We start from the raw sequence: 23,349 nt of genomic DNA, 5'->3' as shown, positions 1-23,349 counted from the left end.
TATTTGTAGTGAGGTGGATGGACCTAGAGTCTGTCATACAGAGTGAAGTAAGGCAGAAAGAGAAAATCAAATACCGTATGCTAACACATATATATGGAATCTAAAAAAAGAAAATGGTTCTGATGAACCTAGGGGCAGGAGAGGAATCAAGATGCAGATGTAGAGAATGGACTTGAGGACACGGGGAGGGGGAAGGGTAAGCTGGGACGAAGTGAGAGAGTAGCATTGACATATACACACTACCAAATGTAAAACAGATAGCTAGTGGGAAGCAGCTGCATAGCACAGGGAGATCAGCTCGGTGCTTTGTGACCACCTAGAGGGGTGGGATAGGGAAGGTGCGATGGAGACGCAAGAGGGAGGGGATATGGGGATATATGAATGCATATGGCTGATTCACTTTGCTGTGCAGCGAAAACTAGCACAACATTGTGAAGAAATTATACCCCAATAAAGATATTAAAAATAATAATAAAACTATATGGGAAAGCTCTTCTTTAACAATCAGAAGGCTACCTGTTCCTTTTTCTCATCAACTTCATATATTTCTATCCCATTTCTACTTTAACAGAAACACTTTTATAACAAGGAAAGGTTCAGAGCCCTACAAGAAGGTTATGGCACCAACATTTCAAAATGTCCCTCTGTTTGATATCCAGGAGGTTTTTACACTCCGGGGTGAAGCACCAGAGTAGATTCAGGATAAGGGAGAGGTGTGCTTTGCCTAAGGATGGTGGAAGATGGGAAAGGAGAAGTGGCATGCACCTCTGCTGCAGGCACATTCTCAGGGAGGATAATTTTAGTACAAAGTACATATGAAAGTTGAGCATCTAGTCAGTCATTTCTTAAAACTACCCCTTTTTGGTCTATGTGTACCTGCAGAGAAACAATACCAGTTGTGACTTAACCCCCCCTTCCCCAATAAACCGTTCTGGGAAGGAACACAGAAGGGCAGAAATATGAGTATCTGAGCCCCTTTAGCCAAAAGGCTGGGCGTTATCTAAAAGAATTAGTTAAATTATCTGGCCTCGACCAAAAAGTTTTTACCTTTCCCCGACTACCATGAGTGGTACCTTGTTGTGAAAGGTCAAATCAGATTTAGGCAAAAATTTTTAAATACTTTTTTCCATACCTTGTCTAGAGTGTGTGTGAATTTGCTTTCTTGAAACATGTATCTCCTTCCTAAAGTAAACTCTAGTGTATGGTTTCCAAACTAAGTGACTTTCATTCCCCATCTACAGTCCTCAACCATTCCAAGATCTCAGATGCTTCAATCCTGAGGCTGAGGAAGGCTTTTGTCCTCAGTCTTATACTCAAAACAGGCCACAAATTTAGCCTTTTTCCTTACCTCCTAAAAAAGTTATACATACAGTCAAAGCGATACAGTGACAGAGTCAACCAAAGAGACAGCTGTTATAAAACTTTTGTCCCATCACCAGACCAAGCTACCTATATGGATTATGAATTAATATTTTTTATGAATCTTGTAATACAAAAAATAGAACAATTATGTCTTATTAGGGAGGAGTTGTTGATAGAGTTAATTTTAAGTATAGTCATGTAAAATACATCCAATGGTTTTAAAATCTTGTTTTGACATTTTTAAATTATTTAATATACTGTGAGGCTCAAAAAAATATGGACCAACCTCAATGTCTGAGAAGTCTTATCTATACCCACTGCCCTATTTTTCCAACATCAGTTCTTTCTTTAACCCTATTCACTCTAAGTTTTCATCATCTTTCAAAGTCCACCAGTAACCTTTTTTGTACCAAGTATAACCTGTTTGAAAATAATATCTTACTCCCAACTTCACGCCATTGCCTGTATGAGTCTCTTTTTAAAACCTCCCCATATTTCAGTTATTGAAACATACCTTACCTACTCTAACAGCAGTGGTGGGGCTCTAGTCCCATTACACTCTACCTCAATTGCCTTATCTTCAACATTAATAATAAAGGTATCACTTATATGCTGAATCTAAAAAGTCAAACTCATAGAAACAAAGAATGGAAAAGTGGGTGCCAGGGGCTGGGGGTAGGGATAATAGGGAGAGGTTGGTAAGGGAGTACAAACTTTCAGCTATAAGATGAATAAGGTCTGAGGATCTAATGTAAAACATGGTGACTATAGCTGATAACACTGTATTATGTAATTGAAATTTGCTCAGAGAGTTGAACTTAAATGTTCTCACATACATATAAATATGCGTATATATATACAAGGTGATGTACATGTTAACTAGATGGTGAGAATTCTTTCACAATATACATATGTCAAATCAACATAATGTAGACTTTAAATATCTTATAATTTTATTTGTCAGTTATACCTCAGTAAAGCAGAAAAAATTAATAATAAAGATGATGATGAATGATGATAGCTAACATGTACTGGCCACTTACTATGTCCTAGGTACTATGTTAAGAGTTTTATATACATTAGCTATTTAATTCTCACAACAACACAATGAGGTAAGTATTATTAATGCTGTTACTCTTATTATTATCTACAAGATGAGAGGACTGTACTAGATGGCCTCCAAAGTTCATTTCGGCCTTAAAATGCTTTTATTCTACGTTTTATTTTTCTTTTATTTAAGTTCACATATAACATAGAATCTATACCATATTTTTTAGCACTTAATTATATACTTATAAGCATATTTCCTAATAGTTTCATGTGGGTATGTTTTATCTCCAGAACAAGAATGTAAGCTTCCTGAGGGCAAGGTCTGGGATCTTCAACACTGGCTAACACACAGACTGAGCTCCTAAGGAGTATTCAACACTTCATCATTTGAGTCTGTCTTCTTTGCCTCTCTATTTTTTGGGGAGGAGGAAAGAGAATCTTTTCGCACCAAACAAGACAAGATTAATTCAGTGACTGCCAGAATGATAGTCCTTAAGGACACCTCGCTATATAGTTTATTGATAGGGATCCTGAGAGACACTGCAAACTCTAAAGGTGTCCATCTGGTGGTTGGATGGTGAATACACTGTGCCCTAGGGGTGTGTGTGTGTGTGTGTGTGTGTGTGTGTGTGTGTGTGTGTGTGTGTGTGTGTGTGTGTGTGTGTGTGTGTGTGTGTGTGTGTGTGTGTGTGTGTGTTTCACAATTTATTTTGTTTTGTGAAGACTAGGTTACCTTATCTACCCAACGCCAAATTAAAACCAGATCATGATAAAAGATCCTTTGTTTTTGTGTTACTCATACAATGTGGAATCCAGGGCCAGAAGTATAATCAGGATTTTTAAATGTTATTTAATTTTTTATTTTATTTACTTAAAATTAATTTAAATTGTGAAACCACATGGGGATAGTGTATTGGGCAGTATGGCTTTAGAAGATATAACTCACCTGTGGCTTGCCAAGCCTGAAGACTAGGACCTTTCTAGTGCCTTTTATTTAAGCTATCACTCTGTTCTCTGATACTTTCAACATTTACTTCCCAGTGACATATACTGAGTGCTGATGAATGGACTCTTGCCCTATTCTTTTTCCATGCATGATTGGCTCTGTTTAGGATCTTGAAATCTTAAATGTAACAGGATGCTAATTATTTTTTAGGAAATTATGTAAAATTGTTTTTCTGACATAGTTAATGAGAAAATTTGACTGAAGAGAGTAGTAAATTAATGTTATACTCATTTCCATCTGCTGTTACATACATAAAATATAAGCAAATAATGAATTATATTATTTGAAAATCAGCAATATGTTGTTATGATTAACGTTTATTCAAGCTATGCTATTAAAAACAGGTGAGAGAAAACCACATTTCTCTTAATAAAATAAAGCAACTATTTCCAAAATGTTTACACTTAAGAGTCTCCCTTTCATTAATCAGTAGTCAGACTTAATAATCAAAGACTTTAACTATCAATTACTCACAACATTGATCAATTAGAATAGAAAATACTAGTCAATCCTCAAGACAGTTGTTTTTCTCCCCCTAAGAATATGCCTTCAATACTGTTTAGCTCTTCAAGAGAAAAAAAATTCATATTCTTGTCCATTCACACAAACCTCTCAGGGAGCATTATTGTTTTGCAAGGAGGGGGCGGCAGGCAGGGGGCCCAGGATGTTGACGGAACAGATAGGATGTCAGGTGAAGATAGAATGCTGTGCCCTCTCTAACCAGCTGAAGACTCCGCATGATTGTTTTCTTACAAATAATACCTGTGGGTGTTGAAACTGTTCAGGGAATCTATCAAACACACTCTTTCACTTTGCTGCTGTAACTCTGTAAAATTTATTCTCATTTCAAAAGAGTCATAGGCAATAATACCTTTAGGTGGTTGAGTAATTTAAAAGAAAATTTGTCAGGTCTACTTTCACTTACTTTACCAGAAAAATTCTATACTTATTTAGAGGTTTTAAGATGCAACATTTTCTACTCAGTACGATTAAAATCTCAAAATAAGAGCTCTTCATCTAAAGAGTTGTCTTAAGTTACATGTCAGTTGTATTAGGATGTTTGAGGATAAAACTTTGATCAGAAAAGGAAAATAAATTAATGTTACAATCATTTCCATTTTTTACAATTATAGAAGTCATTCACACATAGATGTATGAGAACAGAAAATACCTAAATAGTATAATATTACAAAAGTGCATTACTAATATATTAATGCCAAATTATTTTTCTTATAGAAATGTGAATGCCAAGGTCTATAAACTTATAAAACTTATCTATACAAATTGAAAAATAAATGGGAGAATGAAAATAATAACCTTTCCAGATTAACTTTCCTTATTAAGTCATCAATACCTATATTAAGTTTGCTTTATATTAAGTATCATGAAACACTTAAATGCTGATTTAAAATTTTTTTCTATTATGCAATAGGCATTTTCAGTCACCAGTTCAAAGGGAGAAAGACCTCAATAATGCTTAGGTTCAAAATGTATTTTCCATATTAGCTCATTCAAAAAATATTATAAAATTAAATAATCTTTTAATTAATCAAGAAAAATAAAGAGATAACTAGTATTTTTTAAAGTGTTTATGTAAAGATGAAGATGTATTTTAAACAATCCACAAATGGAACTTACAGTTAATTAAAACGTTCAAAATCACATAAGCAGGAAAGTCTAGTTTCTTATATAGTTATTTTTAAATTCCACTTTTCACTAAGTTGGCTCTTAATTTTTGAAGGAGTGTTTAATATTTAAAAAGATAATATTTTTAATTGAAAGCTATCCAACTGAGATGTCAATAAAGTTGTTTTTATATAATTGAATTATCTTGTAAAAACGGACAATCTTCAAGTCTAATTTTTTTCCAAAGTGAGTTATTTAATACAGAGTTTTCATGGTTAAAAAAAAAAAAAAGTTCAATTTTGAGCCAAAATACATATTTAACATTTGGTAGTGTAATTCTAAGAAAATTAGAAAAAAATACAGATTTGAACATTTTTTCCTGACCTGAACAGTTTTATAGAGAATCAAATGAAATGTTCCATGAAGATAAATGTGTCATGGATAAAGGATGGAAAATAAACAGTATTTCAATATCATTTCTTTTTTAGCCCATTGTCAGTTTTTTCTCCCTCTCTGCAATAATTACCTATGCACAAACTCTAGGTGGCAATATTGCACTTACTGTACTTTCAAGAAAATGGTCACAGTCAGTCCCCACATATTCTCTTTATCAACATTTTATGTGCCATGGATCTATAGCCTCTTATTATAAGTGTAATGAAGCAGAAGTTATTGAAGCATTTTATTGATTGCTCAGATCACAAGTTTACTGCCATACTGAATTGCACCTTACTCGCTGAAGCAAACTGCTGACACCTTTTTTAAAAAGTGACAACTACATCTATTTCATGACCAGAAATCCATTTTCATCTCTATCAAGACAAGAATGCAATTTTCACTTCATTTAACTGATGTTAGGCCTTCTCAAAGCATGACACTTAGAAAAAGACACAAGTTTAAGGTCTTAAAATACTTCAAGTAACTAGAATGCAGCTTGGTTTTAGGGGGGAAAAAATCAACATCACTCAAATCTATAAACAACCTAATATTCTAAAAAATTACCTATCAGAATCTTCAGTAGTAGTTTTCGTCCTGAAACATCTGTAACATTGTTTTAATGTTTTTAATAGTAAATTATGTTTATATATTACAGACTTTGTTCCAAGGTTTCAAAGGACATCAAGAAGTTCAAAACTGGAATATTTTGGGTATTGCTCCAGGAAGGCTAAATCAAGAACAGAGCTCAATTTTTAATATATAGATAAATGGGGATCTGATGTATAGCAAGTGACCACAGTTAACAGTACTGTTTTATATACTGAAAAGTTGCTAAGAGAGTAGATCTTGAATGTTCTCACCACACACACACAAAAAAAATGTTAATTATGTGAGGTGACAGAGGTGTTAACTAATCCTACTGCCATGATCATGTCACAATACATAAGTGTATAAAATAATCACATTGGATACCTTGAGCTTACACAATGTTATATGTCAATTATCTCTCAATAAAGCTAGAAAAAAAAGTAGCTGGTATACTAAGAAAAAAGCATATATAGGAAATGAAATAGAAACGGTTTTTCCTTCAATAATGTTAGGACCAATAAATGATTTTGATTGACCTACAACACAGATCTGAAAAGACAAACTCTCAACACTTCTTTTATGGGAAATTAAAATATTAGATTCCTTAAAGATACTTTTTGCAATAAACAAATTCTGTCAGCACTAAATGTAATTCAAGCACATTTTGAACTGAATTTATTCTGAATAGAATTATATTATTATTATTGCTTTTATATCTAAGTACCAAACTTATTGAAAAGTGTGGGTAAAGTGAACCAACATTAACTTAGGAATTCTTTTAACAAACTCTAAGTGCTTTGGTAGAAGTTAGTCTAATGTAATAATAAAATACATTTCAGTTTTAAACTGCAAAACCAATATATGCTGATGTTGGATGGTCATTTCCTCATCTAATTATATGCCCACACAATAAAGTTACAGTACAGTTCCAGTTTAAAAAGTGAAACCTAATCTATGAAATAGAAACTTAGTGTCTGAGATTTTTAAACCTAACGCATCAAATATGGAACATTAGAATATAATAGCATTCAAAAAAGTACCTTGCTTAAATTACTAAACACAAAGGACCATATACAGCCCCAAAAATCACTCAGGTAGAAAATTACAATTTTCAACAAACTTCATTAAGTAATGACCTATTACAAATAGCCCAAGTACCTATTTCCAAATTAAAATTACAGAAATAAAACATTTCCCTGCAGTTTCAGACATAAATAGAAATAGTCATTTTTTTCAATATACTGCCAAAGTTTAGAAATATCCCAAGAGTTTAAGAAATATTTAAGGATATTTTTCTGTTTATTTTTTTAAAGCTGTCAAACAAGCTAAAATTTAATTTCAAAGTTGATCATTACTTTCAAAAGGGATGAAAATTAGGAGTAGTACTAAACATTCCTTCAAATTTTTTCATGTCTTAACTACCACAGGGACTATGATTTTCTTCATAATTAAGATGATGGTTGTTAAAATATTATAATTAGATACTCATTTCGTGTCTCCCTGAATTTCAGAAATGACTACGCAAACGACAACAACTGTTAAACCACACTGTGAACCACTTTAAAGGATCAAAACTGTGTGTTTATGAGTTCTTTTAAAAACTGTATTTTAAAAGAAGAGTGCTATGCCTTCACTATGCAAAAGTCTCCAGGAATTTTGTTGCTTGGGGGAAAAAAATTCAAAGGAGTATCAAAATTGGGAAGACATTTCCAGAAATATCTATTTCTCAAAAATCAGGTTCGTACTTAAGATCAGCCGTTCCAAATCATTATTTATATGGCCTCCTGGCACAGCTCCATGGACTTTTACGGATCTCTACAGTGTTGCTGAACAGACTGACATATATTTTGTTTACTGACAGCGACTAAAAGCTCTATGGAGGATCATAAATAAAGAAGATCATGTTTAAAAATCACTAATATCATTTTAAAAGGTAGTGCAGGGTTGTGTTTTGGCCTCTGTTTAGCTGTGTTAGGCCTATGAATGACAGCTTCCCTGCTTGAAGCACACAGAAAGCACAGCCTTCCTCATTCACTGACAGGACTGTGGCCTTTTCACACGTTCCCTCCACAGCAGTGTTTGTCCCCAAACACTGGAACTCCACACAATGGCATTCCTACTTCAACACCCCACCATCAGCACCACCACATAACAAGAATGCTAATGAGATGGAACAGCCCTGTCGCTGAAAGTGTTAACTGCATTTCATAGGAAAGCATTTACATGACTTCAAAGATTACCAATTAAATAGATTCTGCTTAGCTCTGAGCAATTTCTAAAATGTTTCCACTTTTAAGGAACTAAATGTGATAAATGTAAGACTAAGTGACTTTATGCTGTCCTAAATATAATATCTCATTTTATATACACGAATCAGTATATTTTTAAGACCATATTAATGTAGTGGGCTTAATTCAGTTGCATGCTTGTAATAGACAAGTTAAAGTTAAAAACTGAAAAGTGAGTAAGTTCGTAAACATAAAGCCGGTGGTTCTGACTCTTCTTTTAAAGCTCTGTTATCACAATTTATTTAAAAGAAATTTCCTTGGGGAATTCCAAAACATCAATTTAAAGTCGACAATCTTTTGACAGAATCCTAGTAAAACAATGTTGCTGTCTTTATATATGATCTCAGAAATGGAATAAATGGAAATGATATCAAGAGGTCATATAATTCTATAATTTATAAGCTTAGGCTTGTTAAGGAAATAGGAATGATCATCCATCTCCATTTTACCAAACACAATCTTATATAAAACTAAACAGAAAAGGCTATCCCTAAGGTCAAATGAAGTAAATGCAGTTCAAATAAAGTTCATTAATGCTAAGAGGAATATTTGCTAAGAAATCTTACTCACAAATAAAGCTACTTCCAGGCTTAACACTTAACCACTGATGACCCGATAATGGTACCACTTCAGTGACTTTTATGAACATTGCAGATAATTTTAAATTGTCGTGATATAACAATACAAAAGAAAAGAGACTCAATAATACATATAATTGGGCGTACCTAAACGAAATAGGAACTTGCATGGAAATGCATAATGGGCAAATTTCTATTTTTTTCCTTCAATTTTGTATTTTAAAATAAAACTTAACCAAGTATCATATTAAAACTGTTGAGTGAAAAACTTTAAGTTATTATAAGTGAGCAAAATAAAAAGGTTTAGTTAGAAATGGCAAAGAGCCTAGATTCTTAAAATATTCCTAATTTGGCATAATGTTGAAAGTCATAATGTTGATGATATAGACAATCAGATGCTCAGACATTCAGAGACACTAAAAATGTTAATTTTGTTCACATTTACATTTAATATTTCTTTTAATAAGATGTATTTCTCATCAATTTTGAGTCATAAAGAAAATTTTTAAACTAAAGCAGTAATTCTTAAAGCATTTTCTTCTCACAATACAAGGAACTTTTCAGTCCAGTACAATTGTTTATATCTATTTAAACTTTTAAATGTTTAGAACAATGGGAGAAAAACCAAACATGCCACAACTACTTTCTGAGCTATTTATTATCTCTAACATCCTCACTTTAAATGAAACTTATGTTTCTTTTTTTTTAGATTTGATTTAAATTGTTCAAATTATTTTAGATTTGATTTAAACAATATTTTTCTTGCATTGGAGAATCGTCTCATGTTTTCTTAACATTAAATAATTTTAAACTGTCAAATTAGTAGAATCAAGCCATTTAATAACAAATAAATGACTGTAATCAAATTGGTCATAATGCATAGTATAATATCATTGTGTCCTAAAAGTTAAATATTTCTGTTAAAATAACTTAATCTGAATACAAAAAAATATGTTTTACACCAGTTTTTATATATGATATTAGCTTAATAAAGAATATTAAAAATAAGTTTGGATTTTTATTTTTTCATATTTATTATTATAAATAGCCTTATCTATGATAATAATCCCATTTCTGGATACACTGACATAATTAACTTGGAAACTAACCACTTTTTGAGAATGAAAGTTTCGCACGGGGAGATGTTTCTTGCTAGTTCTGGATACCTTAGTTCAAGAATTTCTTCTAGTCAATACAAGTTGTTCTTTTCCTAACCAGACAGCAGGAGGTGCTGTGTGAACACTGAGACTGAATCCCATTCCCACCTCCCCTCCCCCTGCATACAGAGAATAATAGCACGATGCTTTCAAAATATTCATTTTTCAGCAGCCTGTGGTCTGAGATAATGAGCCCTTTTCTAAACTGGAAACTCCCAGTTAGAAATGTAAAACCTAGCCCTTATTTAATGTGGTAAAATGTATGCTTACCTTCTTAAGATCAAGTGCAAAGAGGATTCTAAAATTGTGGCAACTTCATTTTTATTTTATAAACAGCATCAATCATTCTGCTTTACAATATGAATTCTACTTTAAGATAAATCAAAGTCCCTATAAGTAGTAACATAAATATCAAAGTTTTCACATACATTCCCCCTTCTCCCCCATCACATACAGACTCTCTCTCTCTCCCTCTCTTTCTTTTTCTTTTTCAGTCTCACAGTTATGGAATAGAAACTTACAAATTAAAGGACAAAATCTAGTTTAAACAAATTCAAATACATTAATTCTATTCTTATACTTTCAGATCCGGAAACATACAAGTTAAATAAGTATAAATGAAATAAGTTGCTCTTGACATGAAGTTAATTCACAATTTCATTTCCCAGAATATGATTGGTTATATTTTAGCCCATCTTCTACAATAGCAAGTCTAATTTCATACTGGAAAAAAAAATAGAAGGGTGAACATTTAAAGCTTCAGATGCTTTAGGAGCTATTCATTTTCTTATTTAAAGTAACTGTCTATAGAATTTCCACATAAGGAGCTGCCTTCGCTTTGCACAGTATGCAGCAAGAAAAGATGAGACATATAACATCTCACAGCAAAAGATAGATACAATTAGCCCCATTATTGTTGGCTTTGAGATTACAGAAGAAGCATTTTGGCTCCCAAACGGGCACTGAGCTCACGAAATACATGTCACAGTTCTTTTATGACATGATGTCAATCATTGTCTCTATACAACCAAGTACATTTTAAAACATACAATAAAGCAGTTTTTAAAGAGGGAGGACTCACCTGTTTATAATATTTTTTTGCAGACTTTAATCGTTGGTACAAGGCCAAAAGAACTCCTTGGATGTACATCTTAGCTCCTGAGGGGCTGAAACCTTCTCCCTTAGAGACCCAAACTGGTCCCCGCAAAGGTGTGATGGAATTTTGCAGGCATTTTTCAAGCAGAGGAACTATACGAGAAAATAAGGGAAAATAAATTCTTTTGACCCAAACGAGATACACTGCCTGGAACACAGCCCCAGTACCAGAGCTAACTCTTAACATCTATTATTTATATGTGACCTGGGTTAAGTCATAAAGAGGCAATTCCTGCATTACTAGTGGCCACCATGAAGGATGTATTTATATTGAGACACCCCCCATGCAAGACTCATAAGCTTTGTGAGCACACCTGAATAGTTCTGAAGTGTGCCTAACTAGCTGCACAGAGTGTCATGGTGTGCACTGATTGCCTTATCTTCTCATTTATCACAGATGAGTTGGAACCAACCTTGCTGAAATCTACTTGCATTGTCCTGATAAAATTGTATGATCCATGTTGTTTCTGTATATAGCTTCCCGTAGAGGGGTCTATATACCTAAAACATCACATCTGGGAATTATTCATAAAATATAATCCACACCTTTATAAGCCATCCTATTCAAGTCTTTTCACTGCCATCACTTAAATAACCCATAAAACAGGGTGGCAAGGCTGTTTAAAAATAAGGGGGAGAATCTTAAGCAAGTATTTACCATACCTTTTTGTTTTTAAGCTTCTGGGGTATAAACTAGTCAAAGATTTAGGGATGCTATTCCAGTACGCATTTGGTAAACAGAAGATATTTACCTGTGGGCCTGTATTGCAACATCCATATGGACTTGACAGACATGTTTATACACTTTTTCACACGATTAGCTTATAAAGTCTTTCTAGTGTAAAATAGTCAAATAACATGGCAGCTAGCTAACACTTTTCAAGATTTAATTTCCCTCTGAAATGCTAGAAATAAAGAAATTTTTAAAATCTTAAGCACATTTGGGCACCCAGAAAAATGAAAGGATGTCATTTTTTTTAAACTTTGTCTTTAAGTGTATACATGTGACACAACATAAACATACAAAATAACTATATGGCTTGGCGACCTTATTCTAATATATACATCTACTGGAAAAGAAATTAGATAGATCACCAGCGAAGAAAATACGTCCGTGTCATTGGTTATGTTATATGTTGCATATTTTATGCAGAGAGGCCTAGCGTAGCAATCTGGAAATTGAATTACAATTAGGTTCAGCTGAGCTGCTGAGCGGCTGAGTTATGCAAATGGCCTTTGCTACTGGTATTCTGCTGATTTTTGTTCTTAGTAAAAAAGTATGCGTTTTATGGCACTAAGTTCTACAACTCTCTACCAAAGCACAATTTAAATTCTTTCTAACATATTCATCACTAAGGATAACATTGGAAATAGAGTTTAAGATTTTCTAAGACTACTGTAAATAAAGTTAAAAGGAAATCATGACCCAGTGATTATTTAGACATCTTCAGATGTGTGCATGAAATTCACTCACCAGACTGAGAAACTAATTCCTAAAATTCACATATCGAAACTATTCTTACATTCCTGGAGCAATAGCTATTCTCTATAAGTTTTATCACAACAGATATCTCAAACGTTTAAAAAATATTAGGTCACATACAGTACTAAAGAAATAAAAAGAGAAATAAACTTATTTTTAGAATTATAACTTTAATATTTAAAAAATGTATAATATAAATCAATTTTGCTTATAATGTTTCCTAAAGAAACCTAGTTTAAGAATCAGCAGTGCTTTTAGCTAGCTACAACATTCATGTGTTACTATGTGTTGAATTTTAATTTGTAAACTTTTAATCGGTACACTCATTGAACTGAGTACAGTTTTTATACATGGAAAGGCATCACATAAACAGCTGTTAAACTGAAAAACAATTAAGTAAATTGAGAAGAAAGTAATAAACTTGAATGATTTACATCCAAGATTTAATCTTGAATTTAAACCTAAGAACACTTTATCAGATTCTCTAGTCTTACAGCTTTATTCATCTATGCTTGTCACAAAGTAACTTTCAAATTCTTTATGCCAGCCCAAAGGATTCCAGAAAAGAATTTCATAGATTTTCTAACACAAAACTCTACTCTTTTTCAGAGTTTGTACCTTCCATAAGAATTTAAGAAAAAATACAGCTTAGGGAAAAAAATACAAATTATATCAAAACACAAGCAGTGTCAGAGTTGATATAGGATGGAAAACAGCTCCCATGCTCCACATGATTTATGTAATTAGGAATACTATGGAAACCAGAAACAGCAAAGCAAAGAAAGCAGTATTCACAAGCAGGTTTTATAAGGGACTTCAGAATCTGCTCTGAACTTGTTGAATAATCTGTTCAGTATTCCAGAATCTCCCTGCTGGAAGCAGGGTCCTCATTATAACCACAAGAGCGCTAATAAAGGTTAGCCTCTGAACTAGGGATTAGAAGGCTCTTTCTTTTTGGAAGCTGCAAACTAGTAACTTTGATGATCTTCTTGAAAAGGAAGACAAAGCACACTCCAAGAACAAACAATGTTTCCACTAACTAGGAAGGTACAGAAAACATAAGAAAATGATACGCCTAAGCACTTAGAAAGGAAGTATAAATAAGCTTAATATATTTGAAAAATAAAATTTATTAATCAGTTCAAATTAAAGAACTCTCCCTAAAAAAGAAGACTTGGCCTAAGGTGATAGTTTTGAAATATAATAGAATAATTGATTTTTTTAAAAAAGAGAAGTCAGTTGACTTTTCAACCTCAATCATAGATTTTAACATGAGTGAGAATTATTTTTTAAGCATTTTAGTGGATGTTCATAATATTCTATACTAAAAACTCATAAGTGTTCTTAACCAATGGTTTTATCTCTTTTATGTTGAGTTCTCCTTTTTCTGTTTCTGAAGCAAAACTTCATTCTGTTAAAGAAGACTACTGCGTATAGATGGGCAAGAAATAAGGGCAATGATTTAGCAAGGACAATAGACACTTTTCAACATTGGAAAGAGCATAATCCTACATGTTGCTATGAGCTAGCAAAGCCCATTATAGACACTCAATGAAAAAATTATGTCTTTTCCAGGGAATGAATCCTGGGATATTATTTTGTGTGTAAACCATGAGCTTCTCTTTCAAACTGCTACTCAGAAATATAGCCTCATTCAAGAGGTTAGCTGGCTCCGATTACCTTATGTTTCTTTAATTTCTGTGTGCATAGCTACACATAGCATTTCTTCTGTGTTTGAGGCCTTTATTACAGGTGTTCTACCTATTGGCTCTTATTTATAGAATTTTGCTTTCCTGTAATTTCAATATTTCCTTTAAGCAAGTCCTCAACATTTTTACTAGATAAATGATTTGGAAATTAATCATTCCTTAAATCTATCAATATGCATAGATCAGTCCAATGTGATCATTCCACAGGGATCACTTCCATCGCTGGAAAGGTGAAGTTATATGGATGATAGCTTTTTATCCATTTTGTTTATTCTCAAGTCATGACTATAGGGCAAATTGAAATTAATCCAATGGTTTCAGTGGGTTTGGAGTTAAGACTGAGGATGCTGGGTAAATAGATCATGTGGCCAAAAGGAGTAACTTTACTGGACATAGCTAGTACTGAGCATTATGTGTAAATAGATCATATGATTAAAAGTAGTAGCTATATTAACTTCATAACTATCAACTGATACTTCTCTCACTCATGCTGTTCTATTTCCCTTGCATGTCTTCCCCCTTTCTTTCCGCCTGTTAATATATTCTTGTCCTTCAAGGCTCATATCAATTGTCACTTCCAAAATATCCCAAGTTGTTTAGGCAGAATTAATTGTTCCATCCTCTATGTTTCCCAGAGTATTGTTTATACTCTTAGTTTTCTCTTATTGATTTGTATTAATCCTTATCTTCTCCACTCCCACTTCCATCCTTCAGTAAATCACAAAACCTTTGGGGTTAGAGGGCATGGTGTTTTTTAGTTTGGTAAAAGCAGTGCCCAATAAATGTCTACTGGATAAATAAACAGTACTTTGGGAAATACTGTGGGCAGTCTTTTAGGTAAGTTTTAAGACCATGAGTACAACTATACACAATCACTTAGAATCTGTAACTTTCTGTGACCAAATGAAAATATGATCAAAATTTGATAAATAAATATGAATGTACCAGAATTTTGAAGCACATTTAGGGTATGTACAATAGTTTTGTTTTAATCTTCCTTATAAAATTATCTTGAACACTAAAGAAGAAAATAAATATAAAAGGAAAACAATACGATTTGGCAATGAAGCATTAACTAGCCAGGAGAAGACCAGAGCTGGGTATTTTAAAAGTCTTGGAAAATCCTTATGTGCTTTATCCTAAATCATGCTACTGTGGGAAAAGGCATACAATCAAACTTAAATAACAGAGCAATAATATTAGATTAAGGTCAAAGTAGCTATTTTAAATAATAAAGGTAATTCCTTCTAAGAACTCCAAACACAATGAGTTCAAAAGCTAATCATAAGACAAACTGTTCAGTCTTCAAGAGGACCTTATACTAAAACCACTTCATCACTGATAAGAAGCTTGAACTTGGATTCGTGATGGGTGCAGCACAAGAATTTTTGACAAGGAGCCATAAGTTCCTCTAAAGAGAAACCTAATAGAACTTACCAAGAAGATATAGACTGGACTGTCCTGTCAAGTTCTATACCTAGTGAATGTATATCTCTCTCCAAAAGCAACACCTGACATTTAAAGAGACACTTGGCACGCTGCATTTGAATCTACTGTGGAAAGCTAAAAATAGGATTTTTTAATCAATATATTTTTCAAGCACTGGAAATTATCAAAAGCTTTAATAACCTGCTTCCAATTAAAAATTAAAATTCATGCCAATTAAGTATCCAGAATCATAATTTACATAATACTGTAATTCTCACATGTCAGTCAGAGGACATGAGACTACGAAAAAAAGGCACTGCCCAGAGCATAATTACCTATACAGAAATTTCTATATGCTCTTTGGCAGAAAATTTCAGGTCGCAAGTCTCAAAAATACTCAGCTATTGTGAGCAGGACATCATGTGGAAAGTTCCCACCGATTCAATTGAAATTTTTTTTTTAATGAAGTTGATCTAAAAAGTCTTTTTGTATGATACAAGGTGAGTTCTTAAAAGATACTTAGAATTGACGGCTTCCCATCCAGGAAGTAGGCCTGGAGGGAGTTTGAGCTAGTGCCAAGGTGTGTATATGTTTTACTGTTCCTTATCCAGCTTTAGGTAGTAGTTGGAAAGCTCCCAGTCCGGGAGCAACCAGCAGACGCCATTCAAAAGCATGGTCTACTGGGAAGAATGAATGATGGAGAGCATACTGTTTCCTATGTTGCTTGATTTATATCAGTATATTTTTATTCAAACAAAAAGCTAAACTAACAGCTGCTGTGTACTTTTGTTTACATGCTATATGTCAAATCCTATTGTCCCTAAGGTACTTATGAGAAAAGATTTAGCAGTCGTTTTCTTAAATACTGATGCCTACCCAAATTTGGATTTTTCCTCCACTGAACAAAATGACAAGCACATGATTGCTATAGTTAGAGCAGTCTTTCACAGCTGCTTTAGTTTTTCAGTGATCCTATTAAACTGACGGCATATTGCCTGTGGGGTCTACAGTGTTTGAATACTGTTGTAAGCGACACTGATTTGTATGATAGGATCAAGCAGAAAAGGGATGCACTGGGGTGAAGAATTTCATAGGTCATACTGTTTTTACCTGGGTAAAATTTAATTCCGATATTGTGACCTTTACAGAACACCTGTTTATTTTAATTGCTGATATGTGGGTGAACGTTGACATTGGGGCTTGGAAGTATGAAATCTTAGGAAGTCTCCTCCGTTTTGAAAATGCAGCCTGAGTCATGTCTTTTCTTAAACTGAACGAAGTAGCTGTGCATTAAATATTCTGGCACATCTTCTGCTCGAGCAAGTGGACCGAAATGGTGTGAATTGTTAATGCCTTGCTGCTTTGGTTCACGGCTTGTGATTGATCATTTGTAACTATATCTATTCCTTGTTCCATGAAATCAAGTATGGAGTAATGGGTTCATCAGATTTTGGGGTTAAATTGAGAGTGAAGAGGTACTGTGTGTGGAAATAAGAGTTGCCATGTTCAGGGCTGGCCTTGTAACAGCATGGAATCTAAAGGCGATATTCAAAACCACTTCACTCATCATACGCTTACTGATTCTGAATAGGGCCCATTTGCAGGGGACATTTGGTAGTTTTCCAATACGCTTTATGCCTCTTTCTACTTCCACCACCATGCACATCTTTTTTTCATACACCCCCAGTAGCACATTGGTAGAACAGGTCAGCATACACAATTCATTTATTTAAATAACTTGATTTATACAAGCAGAAGTAAGCTGGGATTCTATTGTCTGAGTCTTGCTTTTTCCCTAAAGAAAAATAATAGTGTATGTGTCTTTGAAAATACAAGTATTTTGTGGACTCAATTTCTTGGGCATCTAAAATATTTGATATTTAGTAATAATGTAAAATAACAATTGAACTGATATGTGTATAACTTTAAGGTTACGTAAAGAAATGTTGAGAATTAACTATAATCTATCTAATCTATTTTCATGTGGTTATGGGCTATACCAATACATAATAATTGAATATATATATGACCTGCTTTGGTAAACTTTAAAGCTCTGAACAAAAATTTAAAGTATTATCTTGGAATTAGTTTTAGGAAGTACAATGCATGGAACTTAATAAATAAAATCAACAAAAATTAGAAGTAAAGACCTCTGGAAATGTCATTATATAACTGCTTGCTGTTAATAACTGACACTTTTTAGACATTATTATTTTTAATTTTTATTACTATTCAGAAAAGCTTAATCCAAATGGTGTTAACTGAGGCACCAATTAACTTTTGACCCAGTAGGAAAAGATGCAATAAAAAAACAGTAAAACTAGGACAAAACCAAATACACGAAGCACTTACATACATAAGTAACATTCAAAAGCAAGCTAATTGTAAAATGTCTCAAAATTCTACTATTACATTATAAAGTCACAACTAATATAAATCTAAAAAATGTAGCTGGATCCTTTTTCTTTTTCAGTCTCAAAAGAAGGAATAGTAATAATAATACCTGGCACATACATACCTAATTCAGAGAGAACTAGGTGTCAGATAATGTGGGTAAAGTTGTTTTAGTCTCCTTGGCTGTAAATCCTAGGTCAACATATTACTTACATTTAAATATTTTACTTAGGATGTAAAATATATATATGTCATGAAAATTTTATATTTTAAATGTGATAAAAGACTGAAAAGTCTTAATAGTTACAGTAATTACAATGGAAGTTTCCCTTTTGACATTTCTCCATGTTTGTTTCACAAAAGTTTAATCTTCTATAAAAAGCACTTTATATATTTTTGTCTGTTATTCCACCTCTCTTCTAAAAACGCTAAGGAGGAAGAAAACCAACCTCTGCTGAGTCATGTTTTTTTACATGGAGAGCTCTGTAAACAATTGTTTTATAATGGGTAGTAACAATTAGACTGTTTTCATTGGCAATTATACTTGTTACAATGTTTTTTATAATGAACTTCTAGGATCTTGGAAAATCATTAGGGTTAGAGAAAGATTTTTGGTGTTAAAAGTTCAGACTCAGAAATAAGAGATATAAAAAGTAGAAGCTAAAAAGATAAACTTAAGGAGAAGAGGGAAAAAGCAAGGACTTGGTTAAAAAATTACATAAATACTGAAGCAAGTTTAGCCCAATAAAACCTAGGGGTGATGATCATATATTCATGAATGTAAAAGAGAGTCTATGTTTTAAAGACTTCAAAAGGGAGTTTTTGACATATAAAGAGTCTATGAGCAGATTAGACTGCTTTGTGAATGTTCATATCACACAACTGTGCATTCACATACTTAATAAAGGATGACAGTGATCCAATTATAATGGGAGTTCTCCAACTGCCACTAAAAAAACTTTTTAAAATCAAGCCTTAACAAAATTCTTAATATTCTCTATGGATCAATCATAGAAATATAAATCAGTGATTAGTTAGCAGGGTTTCTTTCTTTTGTTTTTTGTTTTTGTCCACGCCACCCAGACCACAGCAGTGAAAGCCCAGAATCCTAACCACTAGGCCACCAGGAAACTTCCAGCACTTTTTGTTTTTGTCCAAGCAATGAGAGTAGCCAGTGCTCAAGTTCAATGCCTGGAAGTCACTAGAGGACACTGAGGGCCATGTCTAAGGTACCCTGGAACCAAAGCAAAGTCACAGAGAGCATAGTCCCAAGGAAGGTTTGAAGACTTTTCCTGAGTGGCATCTTTCCTACACAAGAGGGCTCTGTGTATATTTCAATCTAGAGAAATTTCAGGACTGATTAATAACCACCAGCTTTTGGCATCCTTCTTCAGCAAGAGACCTAAATTTTTACATTTCATAAAATTTGAGAAGTAAAGGTAAAGGGATCCAAGGATTGAAGCGAGGCAAATGTACTTAATTTTAAAGAAGATATTGTTTCCCTAAGTTTGATCTTTATTCCCTGAAAAGTTCTAGGGCAGATTACAAAATGGTTTGTGAACACTTAGAAAAATAAACAATAATCATTAGGACCCAACATGGGGTAATTCGCATACTAAGCAAATCTTTAATGTGCAGAGAGGGAGACCCATGGGGAAATTCCCTCCATGGAGCTTGGCATCTCTAACAGCAACCTATAACCATTATTTCTTCCAGTGGAAAGCAGATCTCAATAGACTGTGGCTACCATCTATTGTCTTTAAGCAACGTACTGCTAAGTCTGTATGTCCCTTTCCAGATAAATGGGCGTATCTGCAACAAGGCAGGAGAATGTAGAAGGTCTGCAAACCTCCTGGTTAAGTCCTCTATTTAGAATTCATGACTGCTTTCTTTTGATGCTTCTCTTTAAAAATGATAGAGAAATACGTCACTCACTATCCAAAACAAGACAAAAGGAAGTTATAAGTGGATGCTGCCCTGGCTTACAATTTCTTTCCTGGAGAAAGTAATAAAAGGAATCAGAATGAACACACACACATATAGTTGTCCCTGTATGGGACGTGACTGTAGGCTGCAGGCCACATACCCTTCTGAGTTACGCACATTTAACTAAGAAAGCAATGCCATTTACAGGGCCCAGACCATTTGTACCATTGCAGAATTCCACATTCAGCAGAGCAGGAGAAGTACTAGCAACACAAGGGTAGTACTAGGCATTTTAGGGCATAAAGGGAGAGGGAAGCATTTTAACTAGACTCTCTCAAAGCCCTGAAATTTCCATTTACATCTAAAGGAATCTAAGTACAATGCTTCACCAAGAAGGGCATCATCCCCAATTTTTTTTTTTTTTTTTTTTTCCGGTACACAGGCCTCTCACTGTTGTGGCCTCTCCCGTTGCGGAGCACAGGCTCCGGACGCGCAGGTCCAGCGGCCATGGCTCACGGGCCCAGCCGCTCCGCGGCATGTGGGATCTTCCCGGACGGGGGCAAGCCGTGCCCCCTGCATCGGCAGGCAGACTCTCAACCACTGTGCCACCAGGGAAGCCCCATCATCCCCAATTTTTATAATATTTTATAATACGCCCTCTATATTATTTGGACCTGAGTTAAACATGGGAATAGAGAAGACTACTAAATCTCTGTCCTCACGGATCTTACAGTCTAGGGGACAGATCGATATTAAATAACTCCTCAAGCAGTTTTATTAATTACAGTTGTGACAATTACTATACACAGGGTGCTATTAATGTAACAGGGATACCAGTTCTAGATAAGGGAGGAAGTGGGACAGGAGCAAGCCAATGTTGGGAAGGCTATTCAGAAGAAGAAATATTTAAAATAAGACCTTAAGAAGAGCAGGAAAAATAGCTTGCAAGGAAGATAGGGGAAGAGAATCCAAGCAGAGGAAACATATGGTAAGGTACTGGGGCATGAAGGAGAATCAAGTGTTTGAGGAACAGAAACAAGAAAATAAAGTGACTTGAGCACAGAGATGAAGGGGTCAGTAGTACAAGTGAAGATGGAGAAGCTGGGAGGGAGCAAATCATGAAGGCCCTTCAGGCCATGATAAAAGTTTAAGCATTGATTCAATAGGAGCAATTATGACAGACTAAACTCACTTTCAAAATAGTGTTACTAGAGTGAGGCAATTAGAAAATTGTGTTTAAGTTGGAGATAGGTGAGCCTATAGATTCATAACTAAATGAACAGCCATATCCAGGGAAGACTAATATAAATCTGAAGCAGGGACCCAATTAGCATACTAAAGATCTCTGTCCCTAATCATGGCCTACTTAACATTTTTATCAATAACTTAGACAGTGGTAAAGTTGGTATCCATACAAAATTTACAAGTGAAAACAAAGATAGGAGAAATTGTTAATCCCTGGGTGACAGATTAAATATCTGAAAAATCTTGTAAGGCTAATCTACTAAATAAAAACCTTATAAGTAGAAATTTAGTAGGTATCAATGTATAAAGATCTGTTCACATATCTAAAAAATTAGCAGTACAAGTACAGGATAAGGAAGTAGCGTAAAAGCAAATTGTGAGCAAAAACTTGGGGGCTTTAGTTGACTTTAAGTTTAATTTAGGTCAATGATACGATGTATGTAAAAGAAATAATAATGCAAGTTTAGGCCAAATAATGATCTGAAAAAAAAAGAGGAGGTGGGGCTGCTTTACTCAACATTGATTAACCTGGAAAATTGTGTACAATGTGGGGTCAACAAAGAGGAATACCAAAAAAAACTAAACAGAACAAAGAGTTACCAGGATAGTGAGGGGTCAGAGAAATAGATGGAGAGACTGGAGATATTTAAAGTGGAGAAGATTTAAATCACACTTGTTCAAATATGTAAAGGCAGTCATAGACTGGGAATTAATTTGCATTATTCAACTCCAGAAGACAAAATCAAGACTAACGGTAAAAGTTTAAAAGTTATTAGATTTTTAAAATTAAATTAGAGCTATCAGAAATAGAAAAGTAGTGGCTGGATGGACACTTATTGGAGATGATCTAGAGGAGATTCATGACAAAGTGAGGTTTTGGTGATGACCAAAGATGCTTCTAATGCTGAGATCCAAAGTAAATCAATCAACAACACTATTCTAAAGAAGCTATCAAAAAATGTAGTCATTATCATTTGTTTTTTACACTGCACTATGCATCTAATAATGCATACACATCTTCAGGCTTTTAAAGTTCTATGGAATATGGCAAAATACTATTCAGACTGGTGGTGAATCACTAAGTGACAGCACTGAGAATTAGCAACAAAAAGTAGTTAATGGTGGGTAATTTGTGCAAATTTAATTCAACAAATAATTTTTTTGAATTTTAATTCACTCATTCATTTAAAAAGTGTTTTTCATCACTTACTCTAACAAAGATTATACTTAACAATTATTATTTAAATATTAATTTTTTGAGGGTCCATTACATGCTCAGTCCCATTGTAGATATTAAAAGATTTTTGGAGAGTTTTTTTTTTAAGTATGAGAAAAAATCTCTCTTTAGTTAGAGATAAGGCCTACACATGAAACAGAGATACTGTATAAACAAATGTTATGACATATGGTACAGACATGATATCAAAAGAAGTTATAAGAAAGAGGTATTAGTAAACAAAATAATGCTTGAATGTCAGGATACAGAGTGTGAAGACTGTCCTGATATGTAAAGTTTTGAGCAAAAAAAAAAAAAAGGATATTTTAGGAAGATCACTCTTTGGCCAAACAAAGGATTAAGATTTAGGAATAGAATTTAGTCTAACTAGTAAATAAAGACAATGTGATAATATTTATGAAGTATGAATAGCTATCTATATTTGGTATCTATTGCCACAATAATGCTGCATAACAAAGCACCTCAAAACTCAGAGGCATAGAACAGCATTTATTAAGCTCAAGAGTCTACAAATTACCTGGGTGATTCTGCAGGTCATAGCTGGGCTAGATCATATGTCTTGGAATCAGCTGGCCATCTAGGATGACCTTGGCTAGACACCTGGGATGATGCAGTTCTGCTCCACTTGTCTTTTTTTTTTTTTTTTTAATAATTTTCAACCATTTTAAAGTGAGGAAAT

At 33.8% G+C, this 23,349-nt stretch overlaps 1 protein-coding gene across 2 annotated transcripts in view; it reads right to left on the bottom strand.

The window, feature by feature from the left end:
• Nucleotides 1-23,349, bottom strand: part of DCDC1 (doublecortin domain containing 1) — a 470,602-nt gene that overhangs the window by 343,387 nt on the left and 103,866 nt on the right. Inside the window, exons 1-2 of one of the 2 annotated variants that reach the window (XM_060303390.1) lie at nucleotides 11,563-11,609; nucleotides 11,175-11,341 (exon numbers count right to left, since the gene is read on the bottom strand). In XM_060303390.1, coding sequence (XP_060159373.1) covers nucleotides 11,175-11,243 — 69 coding nt within the window. In that variant the 5' untranslated portion in view covers nucleotides 11,244-11,341; nucleotides 11,563-11,609. Of the gene's footprint in view, nucleotides 1-11,174; nucleotides 11,342-11,562; nucleotides 11,610-23,349 lie in introns of those variants that run through there. The other variant, XM_060303388.1, reaches the window with a different exon arrangement.

The sequence above is a fragment of the Globicephala melas genome, chromosome 8 (assembly GCF_963455315.2).
Source record: "Globicephala melas chromosome 8, mGloMel1.2, whole genome shotgun sequence".
Lineage (NCBI taxonomy): Eukaryota > Metazoa > Chordata > Mammalia > Artiodactyla > Delphinidae > Globicephala > Globicephala melas.
This window is presented reverse-complemented; position numbering and strand designations above follow the sequence as displayed.